This window comes from Salmo salar, chromosome ssa12, assembly GCF_905237065.1.
Source record: "Salmo salar chromosome ssa12, Ssal_v3.1, whole genome shotgun sequence".
NCBI lineage: Eukaryota > Metazoa > Chordata > Actinopteri > Salmoniformes > Salmonidae > Salmo > Salmo salar.
Window position 1 is genome coordinate 30682709 of NC_059453.1, and position 12883 is coordinate 30695591.

General features: G+C 46.0%; 1 protein-coding gene across 1 annotated transcript; it reads left to right on the plus strand.

Annotated features, from left to right (window-relative positions):
• Window positions 1–8393: 8393 nt before the first annotated feature.
• LOC106564961 (keratin, type I cytoskeletal 13) lies at window positions 8394–12220 on the plus strand. The gene is made up of 7 exons (XM_014131518.2): window positions 8394–9000; window positions 9516–9598; window positions 9920–10076; window positions 10314–10475; window positions 10609–10734; window positions 11058–11278; window positions 11573–12220. The coding sequence occupies exons 1-7, from the start codon at window positions 8461–8463 to the stop codon at window positions 11769–11771; spliced, it is 1488 nt and encodes a 495-aa protein (XP_013986993.1). The 5' UTR covers window positions 8394–8460; the 3' UTR covers window positions 11772–12220.
• The last annotated feature ends 663 nt before the right edge of the window (window positions 12221–12883 follow it).

The window sequence follows — 12883 nt, forward strand, 5'->3', positions numbered from 1 at the left end:
GAGGAACTGGAAGAAGCGAAGAGGGAACGACGGTATTATGAGGCGTTGTATCCTCCAATTGAGGAGGTGAAGAGGCAGCCCCCAAAATTCTTTTTTGGGGGGGGCATAAGGGGAGTTTGGCTAGGTCAGGGGGAGCCCTGACCTAACTTCCCGGGCATTTCGGAGAGAGCCATGGAGGAAACCAGAACCAGTCAGGGAATCAAGAGCGGAGTACGACGCTAGATTCCGGAGAGAGGGACTGGCGGAAAGGGCACGACGGAGCAGGCGCGCAGAGGGGTGAGCAATGCAGTATGGAGTAATGCGCACTATGTCGCCCATACGCACTCATTATCCGGTGCGGTCGATACAGGCTCCTCAACGTTGTCGTGCGACAGTTAGCCGGCAGCCAGGTAAAAGTGCGCCCGGCTCAACGTATCTGGCCTCCAGTGCGGCTCCTCGGCCCAGGATAACCTACGCCTGCTCCACACACGATACCCCGCATTCCCCTGCACAGCCCAGTTCGTCCTGTGCCAGCGCTTCGCCCTTGCCGGGCTAGAGTCAGCATTGAGCCAGGACGGGTTATGCCAGCTGTAAGCGTCAGACCTCCAGTGAGAATCCTTGGCCCAATATATCCTATGCCTGCTCCACGCACGGTACCCCGCATTCCCCAGCACAGCCCAGTTAGTCCTGTGCCGGCGCTCCACCCTTGCCGGGCTAGCATCAGCATCGAGCCAGGACGGGTTATGCTAGCCGCAAGCACCAGACCTCCAGTAAGCCTCCATGGCCCAGTACGTCCGGTGCCGGCTCCGCGCACTCGTCCCCCAGTGCGCCCTCCGCTCCTCAGCCCGGAGCCTCCGGCGACGCTCCTCAGCCCGGGGCCTCCTGCGACGCTCCTCAGCCCGGGGCCTCCGGCGACGCTCCTCAGCCCGGGGCCTCTGGCAACGCTCTTCAGAGCGGAGCCCCCGGCGACGCTCCCCAGTCCAGAGCCTCTGGCGGCGCCTCCCAGTCCGGAGCCTCTGGCGACGCTCCTCAGTCCGGAGCCTCCAGCGACGCTTCTCCATCCGGAGCCTTCGGCGACGCTTCTCAGTCCGGAGCCTTCTGCGGTGGTCTGCAGCCCAGAGGCTGCAGCGGTGGTCTGTAACTCAGAGCCTGCAGCGGAGGTCTGCAACTCAGAGCCTTCAGTGGTGGTCTGCAACCCAGAGCCTTCAGCGGTGGTCTGCAGCCCAGAGCCTTCAGCGATGGTCTGCAACCCAGAGCCTTCAGCGGTGGTCGGCAGCGCAGAACCTCTGGTAATGATCCACAGGTCAGGGTTCCAGAAGCAGAGGGATCTGCAGGCAGAACGGGGGCTTTGCCCGGAGCCACCTCCAGAGCTGGAGGATTGGCGGAAGGTCTGGGTGTAGCACAGGAGCCGTTATTGACGGTGGCCACACTCCCTTTATGTTTAGGGTTGTTTTTGTGGGTTTTGGTGTGGAGTGCAGTCGGGTTCTGCACCTTCGGGGGGGGGGGGGGGGGTACTGTCACGTCCTGACCAGGTATAGAGGTCATTTGCCATAGTAAAATGGTCAGGGCGTGGCAGGGGGTTGTTTTTTGTGGGTTTTGGGGTTTTCTGTTTCTATGTGGGAGTGTTCTAGTTTTGTTTTTCCATGTTTGGCCTGGTATGGTTTCCAATCAGAGGCAGGTGTTTTTCGTTGTCTCTGATTGGAAGCCATACGTAGGCAGCCTGTTTTCCTTTGGGGTTTGTGGGTAGTTGTTTTCGGTTTAGTCTAGAGTACCTGACGGGACTGTTGTTGGTCGTTTTGTTATTTTGTTGTTTAAGTGTATTCATTAAAGAATTAAAGAATGAGTACTATCCACGCTGCGTCTTGGTCTCCATTCCATGACCCTGTGACACTTGGGGATATGATATTTGTTTGTCTGTAACTCTCTCACTCATCAATCAATCAATCAAGCAAGCAAATGTATTCATATAGACTTTTTTACATCAGCAGATGTCACAAAGTGCTTATACAGAAACCCAGCCTAAAACCCTAAACAGCAAGCAATGGAACTGTAGAGGCAAGGTGGCTAGGAAATTTGTAGGCCGTCATAGTAACTAAAAATGTGTTCTTAACTGACTTGCCTAGTTAAATAAAATTTTAAAAAGGAAAAACTCCCTACAAAGGCTGGAACCTAGGAAGAAACCTAGAGAGGATCCAGGCTCTGGGGTGACCAGTCCTCTTCTGGCTGTGCTGGGTGCAGATTATAAAGAGTACATGGCCATTAAGGCCAGATCGTTCTTAAAGATGTTCAAATGTTCATAGATGACGTTCATAGGGTCAAATAACAATCACAGGGGTTGTAGAGGGTTTGACAGGTCAGCACCTCAGGAGTAAATGTCAGTTGGCTTTTCATAACCGAGCGTAGGTCGAGACAGCAGGTGCGGTATAGAGGGAGGGAGGGAGAGAGAGAGAGAGCAAGGGAGGAGAGTCGAAGGCAGCAGGTCTGGGACAAGGTAGTACATCCGGTGAACAGGTCAGGGTTCCAACTGTTCTGCCACAGGCAGAAGCAGCAGCACGACCAGCTGGACTGGGGACAGCCAGGAGTCATCAGGCCAGGTAGTCCTGAGGCATGGTCCTAGGGCTCAGGTCCTCCAGGAGGGGAGGGAGAGAGGGAGAGAGAGAATTAGAGGGAACATATTTAAGTTCACAAAGGACAACAGATAAGACAGGAGAATTTCACCAGATAGGACAGACTGACCGTAGCCCCCCCGGTACTTAGACTATTGCAGCATAGATACTAGAGGCTGAGAAGGGGGGGGGGGTCAGAGGACACTGTGGCCCCATAGGGCCAACCAGGCAAGATATAACCCCACCCACTTTGCCGAAGCACAGCCCCAACATCACTAAAGGGATATCAACAGACCACCAACTTACTAGCCTGAGACAAGTCTGAGTATAGCCCTCGAAGAGCTCCTCCACCACACAAGCCCGAGGGAGTGCAAGACTGGACAGGAAGATCAAGTCAGTGACTCAACCCACTCAAGTTGAGTATACTGTAGCGCAAAGAAGCCTGTCACGACGTGACACACCCCTCCTAGTGACGGCACGGAAGAGCACTTGTAAGCCAGTGACTCAGCCCCCGTAATAGGGTCAGAGGCAGAGAATCCGAGTGGAGACAGGGGAGCCGGCCAGGCAGAAACAGCAAGGGTGGTTCGTCATTCCAGTGCCTTGCCGTTCACCTTCACACCCTTGGGCCAGACTACACTCAATCATAGGACCTACTGAAGAGATGAGTCTTTAGTAAAGACAAATGTCAAGACATGGTCTGCATCTCTCACATGGATAGGCAGACCATTCCATCAAAATTGAGCTCTATAGAAGAATGCCCTGCCTCCAGCTGTTTGGTTAGAAATTCTAGAGACAATAAGGAGGCCTGCGTATTGTGACCGTAGCGTACGTATAGGTATGTACGGCAGGACCAAATCGGAGAGATAGGTAGGCGCAAGTCTATGTAATGTTTTGTAGGTTAGCAGTAAAACCTTGAAATCAGCCCTAGCCTTAATAGGAAGACAGTGTAAAGACGCTAACACTGGAGTAATATGATCCCATTCTTTGGTTCTAGTCAAGATTCCAGCAGCTATATTTAGCACTAACTGGAGTTTATTTAGTGCTTTATCCAGGTAGCCGGAGAGTAGATCATTGCAGCAGTTGAATCTAGAAGTGACAAAAGCATGGATTAGCTTTTCTGCATAATTTTGGTACAAAACCTTTCCGATTTTAGCAATATTACGTTGACGGAACAATGTTGCCTTTGAAATATACACCATCCACCGAGACAAAGTGATATCTTTCCGACAGATAAGATCTAAACCAGGCAAGAACTTGTCCGTGTAGACCAATTAGGGTTTCCAATGTATTTAAAAGAATGTGGTGATCGGTGTCAAAGCGGCACTAAGGTCAAGGAGCACGAGGACAGATGCAGAGCCTTGGTCTGACGCCATCAAAAGATAATTTACCACCTTCACGAGTGCAGCCTCAGTACTATGATGGGGTCTAAAACCAGACTGGAGCGTTTTGTATACATTATTTGTCTTCAGTAAGGCAGTGAGTTGCTGCGCAACAGCTTTTCAGATTTCTTTTTAGAGGAATGGGCAATTCGGCCGATAGTCTTTTACATTTTCTGGGTCATGGTTTGGCTTTTTCAGGAGAGGCTTTTTTACTGCCACTTTCAGTGAGTTTGGTACACATCCAGAGGAGAGGGAGCCATTTATTATGTTCAAAATAGGAGGACCAAGCACAGGAAGTAGCTCTTTCAGTAGTTTAGTTGGAATAGGGTCCAGTAGGCAGCTGGAAGTTGCCATGACTATTTTCGTGAACGTGTTGAGAGATACAGGATTAAAACACTTGAGTGTCTCCATTGATCCTAGGTCCTGGCAGTTTTGGGCAGACTCAGGACAACTGAGTTTTGGAGAAATATGCAGATTGTAATTTGCCTTCTAATGATCATGAAATCATGAACTACTTTTACGAAAATATCATCACTGCTGAACTGAAGGCCATCCTCTGTTGGGGAATGCTGCTTTTTAGTTAGCTTTGCGACAGCATCAAAATACATTTTGTATTGTTTTTATCAGTTAGGTTGGAAAAGTAGGCTGATCGAGCAGCAGTGATGGTTCTTTGATATTGTATGGTACTGTCTTTCCAAGCTAGTCGGAAGACTTCCAGTTTGGGGGAGCACTGTTTCCATTCCAATTTTCTGGAAGCTTGCTTCAGGGCTTGTTTCTCTTTGTTAATTTGAGCTGTTCTTGCCATAATATGGACTTGGTCTTCCATAGTACACTAGATTGTGTGGTCTGTCATCTTTTTGGAGGGGAGAAGACAGATAGAGGTCACTTTACATAGTTCACGCTTCATACATTTTCTCCTTGGGGTTACTGCATGTTCATTCCTGTCAAACGTGCACATTCTTAATTGCAGAGGAGGGACAGACAAATCAAATTGATAAATGCTGAAAATCATACATTGCAGTCATTGTCAGGGCATGAGAAAGACACTCCTGTGGTTTTATCTGGGTGTGGATCTCTCCTTTGAAGAGGAAAGCTGCAGGGCACACAAGAACATAACGTCTCTCAATCTCTCTCACTCTCTCTATCTCACTCTCTCACACTCTCTCTCACACTCTAAGTAACGTGTGTACAAAAGAAAGTGGGGACTAGAGGGATGAGAGTGGGACATGGCTATGCCATTTACCCGCCCCCTTTCTCATTGGTCCGTAGCAGAATTAGGCTCAATGAGTTTCTATGTCTAAACCCTGAGTTGCGGTACAGACACACTGGTAATCCGTAGAGTACGTTGAGAAAAGGCTGAAGTTTTGTGAAGATGAGAGGAAATCAGTCATATGAGTGAGCGTGTGAGCAGGAGTACCAGGCAGATGACCTCAGCTAATTATTTTCTTACTCATTCATTCACTTATAACTTACATATCAGAAACTTGGACTGATACATCTCACCGCAACTGCCACGTAACTAGTACCAGCCTATTTGACACACAGAGCCTAGGGAAAGTCTACACACCCCATGCACAATCTGCACATTTTGCAGTCTTAAAATTACATCTAAAAGTGATTAAATTGGATTTCATTCCTACCGATCTACATACTGTAACCTACTCCACAAGTGAAAGAAAATGTATAGAACGTTTTGCGTCTTCACACCCCAGAGTTAATACTGGGTGGAAGCACCTTTGGCAGCCATTACAGTTGTGAATAATACAATTCTAAAAACTTTAGACAGCTGTAAGAGCTGTCGTCGTAATAAGACCAAGGTGCAGCGAAGGATGTGTATTAATTTTAAAAATGAACCACTACAAACAAAACACTCGATAGCAACGACAGCAAACAGTCCTGTCTGGTCCCAAATGAACAAAACAGAAAACACTAGACAGAAACAATCACCCACCAACCCCAAAGGAAAAAACAGGCTACTTATGTGTGACTCCCAATCAGCAACAACAAACTACAGCTGTGCCTGATTGGAAGCCACACGGCCAAAATTAACGAAACAAACCAACCTAGAAAAAAGAACATAGAACGCTCACCCAATGTAACACCCTGGCATAACCAAAATAAAGAACAAAAACCCCTCTCTATGGCCAGGGCGTTACAACAGCTCTTAGGGCAACGTTTATCCATTGTTTTTGGACTGAGACTGGAGCACTCAGGAACACTCAACACCTATTGGAATTCCATTCTTAAGGATCTTTGGCTGAAAAATACACCTTTTTACCTGTGCTTTGCACCTTTCATATTACATTTGATATTGACAAACCACACAGTCCCTGCCGGTAACAGGCATACCCATAAGGTGATTTTGCCATCACAAAGCTTGAAAATACACAGGGTTTCAACCTGCGTTATGATGTCAGGATCAAAATAAATATGAAAGGAGCAAAGCCCAGGTAAAAAAAAACTCGCCTCAGTCTTCTGAAAACCTAACTCTGGGATAGTTTTATTTTTCAGCTGGACAATTGCAATTTTTCCTTCACTTTAAAATGACGATTAGGTTGTGTATATCCATATAAAAAATATATAATTTAATACATATTTAGAGTACATTTTAAAGCAGCAAAATGTGAAGACTGTGCAAGGGGTGTGAAGACTTTCACTAGGCACTGTAACTACAGTGGTTAAATGTCACTTTTTGATTTTGACATCTTCTAATAAGACCATGTTGACTGACAGCTAGCTAGCTATAGTGCTTTCCAACATATTCACCAATGTCACAATCTTGCATTCTACTGCAAATCATTAACATAACTTGCATTGGCTTGAACAAATGTAAATCAACTTTTCCATGTACAGCATGTGAGACTCAAATTGTAACCTGGAAGAAATTCTCTGGTTATATGGAAATATGCAAACAAGCAATAGCTTGTTCTTGCACGCTGCAGATGTCAAGTACCCTGCCAAGGTGTTAAGGGAAAAGAACAGGGCCCACATTCACAAAACCTTCTTACTAAGAAATGTCTTCTTAACTGACATTTTTTTCCTTAACTAGACTTAAGAAGAAAGTTAAGCAAAGTTGCTATTCCTCAAATGTTATTGGAAATGTTTCCAATTTCTTATGTTTCTCCTACTTCCTATGTTTCTCCGTAAGCAAGAAGTTAAGAAGAAATTAGATTCTTGAACATAAAGTTATTGGAAATGTTGTTAATTCCAAGATAGCCAAACCCTTGTCTTAAACTCAGGGCAGTGAGAGAAAAAGCTCATGAACGCAATTGAACATGTTTAATTCACTCACAAACTTCATCTGAAAGTTTCAGTATTGATTATTTAAATCCAAGAACATGTTTTAGAACAGTAATCTCAGTAAGAAATATGCTAACATGATTGCCATTGCCATTGCTAGCTAGATAGCTAGCTAAAATTGTCAACTAGAAACAAAAGTTTGCAAGAAAACAATTAAATCTTAAGATATTGTTGAGGAATTGCACTTACGAACTATCTTATAAACGTTTTGTTTTCTTAAGAAGCTTCTAGTGTTTTGTGAATCTGGGCCCAGTACTTTAATCCCATCTGGGGTGAGTTTTCCAGGGGTACAATGCCCGGAGTAATGACTCATCCCATGGGGGCTATAAAATTGTACTTTTGTCAGTCCTGCAGACTCCTACAGTAGATGGAACATGCATAAAGTTGAGTGAAACTTAATACAATAGTACCTGAGTATGTGCATAAAATCACAAAACTATGAAGGAACAATGGACTGTTGCGTTGAAGGAAAAGAAAAGGAGATTTTCTTGCGAGATATCAGTGTGTGAGTAAAAGACAGGTCTGTTTGGGGAGAATGTTGTCTGGGTGTCAAGTGAAAGATCAAATTGTACCGTAAAGTTTCAATTAACTGCATGCATCTCTGCAACTTGTTTCTTGGTAAGATAACATGTACAGGTAAATAGCCATTCAGTGTATGCTCAAGAAACATGGCAAAGCTCACCTGTCACAGCATGTCAAAGTTATACTGTGTGTGTTGACCTACCTGGGGCTAATAGAAGCAGGCGTGTCCATGCCTTCAAACAGATACTTTTACGGGAGAGGAATTCCAACTCTTTATGGGTGTGTGCACATTTATATGTCTGTGTGAGTTCCTGCAAGCACCCTGCAGGCAGAAGCCATATATAAAGTGAGATGGGGAGAGTGGAGTCACGCAACAATAGTATATTTTCAATATTTGCGTATCCACACATACAGTACATATCTATCCTCTTCCATCTCCTTCTGCATCCTAGCGTGTCAAAGTATGGGGGAGGATCCCCTGCCCTACATGTTGTAAATCCTCCCTGTATTCCTCCCTTCTCTACTCCTCCCTTCTGCATCTCCCACCCATGTCCTCCTCCCACCCTCCCTCCCTCTTTCTGCCCTTTGCAGCATAAAAAGGGAACGGTGGCTGGGCAGTGCACCACATTCTCTCTCCTCTTCACCCCAGGCAGGCAGACTCCCTCTCAGCAGCCATGTCCTTCTCTAGATCTAGCATGTCCTACAGCAGCGGCGGTGGAGGCGGAGGTGGCACCATGTCCATGAGGTCTGGAGGTGGAGGTGGAATGGGTATGGGCTCCTCCCGCTTCTCCTCGATGGGTGGTGGTGGCGGTGGAGGAGGCCGTGTCACTGCCATGAGGGCCGGCAGTGTGTATGGAGGTGCAGGAGGCTCTGGGGTGCGCATCTCTAGCTCCTCATTCGGTTCCGGTGGCGGAGGTGGTGGTGGCGGTTATGGTTTCGGAATGGGAGGGGGTGGCGGCGGTGGCGGTTTTAGTTTCAGCATGGGAGGGGGTGGTGGTGGCGGTGGAGCCGACATTAATGTGTCGGTCAATGAGAAGGCCACAATGCAGAACCTGAACGACCGCCTGTCCACCTACTTGGAGAAGGTGCGCATGCTAGAGGCAGCCAACGCCGAGCTGGAGCTGAAGATCCGTCAGTTCATGGAGAGCAAGACGTCCCCCAGCGCTCGCGACTACTCTGGCTTCTACGCTACTATCGCCGACCTGCAGGACAAGGTACGTGACGTGTTTCCTAGATGGCAAGAGCACTCAATAACGACATCACAGCATGTCAAAACATGATAATGTCTGCAAAGTGACAATGTTATCCTTTGCTAGAGAGTAAATGCGACATCGGCTTGTTTTTCCAACAAGTTAGTGAGAGTGATATATGAACATTGTAAAATGTGTTATAACTGATTCAACCAAGGCACCAAAGATAGATGCAAAGACAGTATCCATACTTGCAGCTGAAGCATTGAAAATTAAGCCGATCATTGAAGCTATTCCTTCCTCTCTTTTAAGAGCCCCTAAGCGATTGCAGAAGGAGCAATTTGTTTCTTTGATCCATGCTTTACAATGATCATAGACGGCAGGTTCCCTGTAATGCAATTATGAGCTAATATTTACAGTGCAACTGAAACTCAGAATTCAATGATTACAATGTGGGATCAAAGTTTGTGTGTACTGCATTAGTGTGAAATTACACGCATGCACCATCCAGAAATGTTTTGCCATCCTCCACCTCTCAGATCCAGGCTGCCACCCGCGTAAACGGAGGTATCTATCTCAGCATCGACAACGCAAAGCTCGCTGCAGATGACTTCAGAACGAAGTAAGTACACCCAACACCATCCACAGATACAGTACACTGCTGGTGCATTACATTAACCACATGGAATAACCCCAAATCTGTAAAAACCCTCATACTGATTTTTATTACATTTTGTGTTGAATCTATTAAAAAGGAAACCAAATGACATTACCCTTCACCTCCACCATAACCACACCCACCCAACAGACATATCAGAAGCCTGGTGTTACTTTCTGTTATTTTCCCAAAACTTAATGCAATGCTAGAATCTATAACCCCTGCTATTCTCACAGAGGAACACATTCCGACAGTTCTTTGACCTAAGCTCTCTCCATCTCTCAGGTATGAGAACGAGCTGGCCATGCGTCAGTCGGTGGAGGCGGATATCGCCGGGCTGAAGAGGATGCTGGACGAGATGACCATGGCCAGATCTGACCTGGAGATGCAGATCGAGGGGCTGAAGGAGGAGCTCATCTATCTCAAGAAGAATCATGAGGAGGTGGGTGTGGGCTGATGGAACATATCCATACAGTCCCTTAATGTATTACATCTATTGACCATGTCAACCTGCTATGGGTCTTCACTAGAACACCATTGCTGGCTTTCAATCACATCTGTATCAAGCAATGGTGTTCAAATGTATAATGAACACAGAGGGCAGGTCAAGTTGTTACCATCAGGCAGTGGTCAGTCATGTCTTAATCCTTTAAACTCACCACTATGTTTTTCTCCAAAGGAGCTTCTGGCCATGAGGACGCAGATGACTGGACAAATCAACGTGGAGGTGGACGCAGCACCACAGGAGGACCTGTCCAGAATCATGGCTGAGATTCGTGAGCAGTACGAGGCCGTTAGTGCCAAGAACCAGCGCGACCTGGAGGCCTGGTTCCAGACCAAGGTAGAACCCCTAGAAGCCCTAAACTATGTTCATGGTGTTTCTTTACTTCTAGTTGGTAACGCTGTCACATTCTATCATGAGCTGAAATGTTGACTTGTTTCTGTGATGATTGACCACTTATTGTGTTTAACAGACAGAGACGTTGAACCAGGAGGTGGCGTCCAGCACAGAGGTTCTCCAGACCTCCAAGTCAGAGATCTCAGAGATCCGTCGCACACTGCAGGGCCTGGAAATTGAACTACAGTCACAGCTCAGCATGGTGAGGCGTAATTACAAACATCTGACCAAGGACCACAGTTTAGGGCACATTATGTACGCAACTTTCTGCAACTTTTATCAATAATCAACGTTTGACTCTTTCATCGTTCTCAACCATCCCTCAAGTATCTCACTTTCACCTGGACTCTAACACTATCCCTCAAGTTGTTGTAGCCAGGCACCACTCCATTACTATAGCTAACCTCTACCTGCCTTCACATTCAATTACTAGTGCTAACTTCTCAGTATGACAGTAAACATATCAAATTCCAAACCTACTCCCACAGTTTTTGACCCATCATCTCTGTCTCTCTCGGCCAATAGAAAGGCTCCCTGGAAAACACGCTGGCGGAGACGGAGGGCCGTTACTCCATGCAGCTGGGACGCCTCCAGAACCAAGTGACCAGTCTGGAGGAGCAGCTAGTGTCCCTCCGCAGCGACATGGAACGCCAGGGCCAGGAGTACAAGATGCTGCTGGACATCAAGACACGCCTGGAGATGGAGATCGCTGAGTACAGGAGGCTGCTGGATGGAGAGGCTAGCGGGTAAGGCAGGAAGCGATTGGACAGAGGGGGGCCAATGAGACAGACAGGGATGTGGGAGGAGAGTGTTACATCTTTGTGGGATGGGAAGAGGGGTGACACTGGACCTTGAAACACATGAAATAAATGTATGTCTCCTTTAACATTTGATTTAAAAAATAATGTTCATTTGAAGTTGACCTTACTGTGAGCCATGGTTACTTTTGACATGAATCTACTGCTACGTGACCTTTTATTAGATCCTTATTATGATCATAGATGCTAACTATGCTAACCATGAGTTTCCCTTCCTCACAGCCTCAGCTCCTCGAAATCCGGCCACGGCTCCTCCAGCTCGCACGTCAGCTCCTCCAGCTCCGGCCTCAGCTCTGCTGTCAGTTCCTCCAGCTCCGTCCCCAGCTCCTCCACCTCCACCACACGCAAAGTGGTGATCGTCACAGAGGAATTAGTGGATGGCAAGGTTGTCTCCACAAGTGAAACCAAACATACCTCTTAAGGTCCCACACACACAGCGAGCACTGCAGCAAGCAACGGGTTATTAACCCCATAGAAATATAATCACTAGAATGGGTATAGGAAATGAAAGGCCAGCACATGGAATATTAGTGCTTCGTTCATGCACCCTAAAATACAACGTTACCACTTAAACAAAGTCTTCGTCAGATGAAAAATCCCTATTTTCGTTATCTGTCTTATTTTTTAATATCAGCATTGGTTAACTCTAGTTTAAGATGTGAATTCCATCCTCCTATTCTTTCTAGAATGGCTAAAGCCCCTCAGATACCCATTATGGAACATTGACTTGAATGGGGATTTATTTTCTGGTAATTCTATTTCTATGGTTAACACCTCCAGAACAACATATTCTACTACATCTGGATGGGACACCAACAACAGACCCCATTGTGAATACAATAAAGATGCTCTGACTTGCTGACACCATCATTCTGTTTTCTGTGTCTTTCAACTTGATGTATCTGATCTGGCATGCTCCTATACATCTGACTATCATATAGGTTGTCATCTTTTGCACATGAGGCCAATTCTATTGTCTTGGGAAAGTATATGTTTCAGTATGATCTTGAATATAATTATGACATTCACTTGTACTGAGTTTAATACTAGGCAAAAACATTTAAATATTGATAGTAGAAACGTTGAAAGTTGTCAGCAAATTTATATAATTCTATCTCTATTAAGAACATTTCAGAGTTTTAGATTCAGAGTTGTATACTGTAGAGAAAGTGTTTGTGGAGTCAACTGTAGAGCTGGAAACCATGTTTTGGTGGAAAGATTTAGATTTGAAAACAAGTCATTTGAAATTAGATGATAGAATGTAAATGCTATGACATCCATTCTCCAAGATTCATATTTTCAGTCTATGATAAAGAATGAATATCTCTATAACAAGTGAAACCACACAGTCCATTCTCATTTAACCACATAATCTTTATTGATGGTTCTGTTGACAAATTATTACTTGATCTCATCCACATCCACATCGAGGTTCTGGGTGGTCTCCATCAGAACTACCATGTAGGTCTATGGAAGTAGGTCAGGTGCACAAGCCTTCTATTTTTTATATTGAAGTCAATGTAGCCAGAGGAG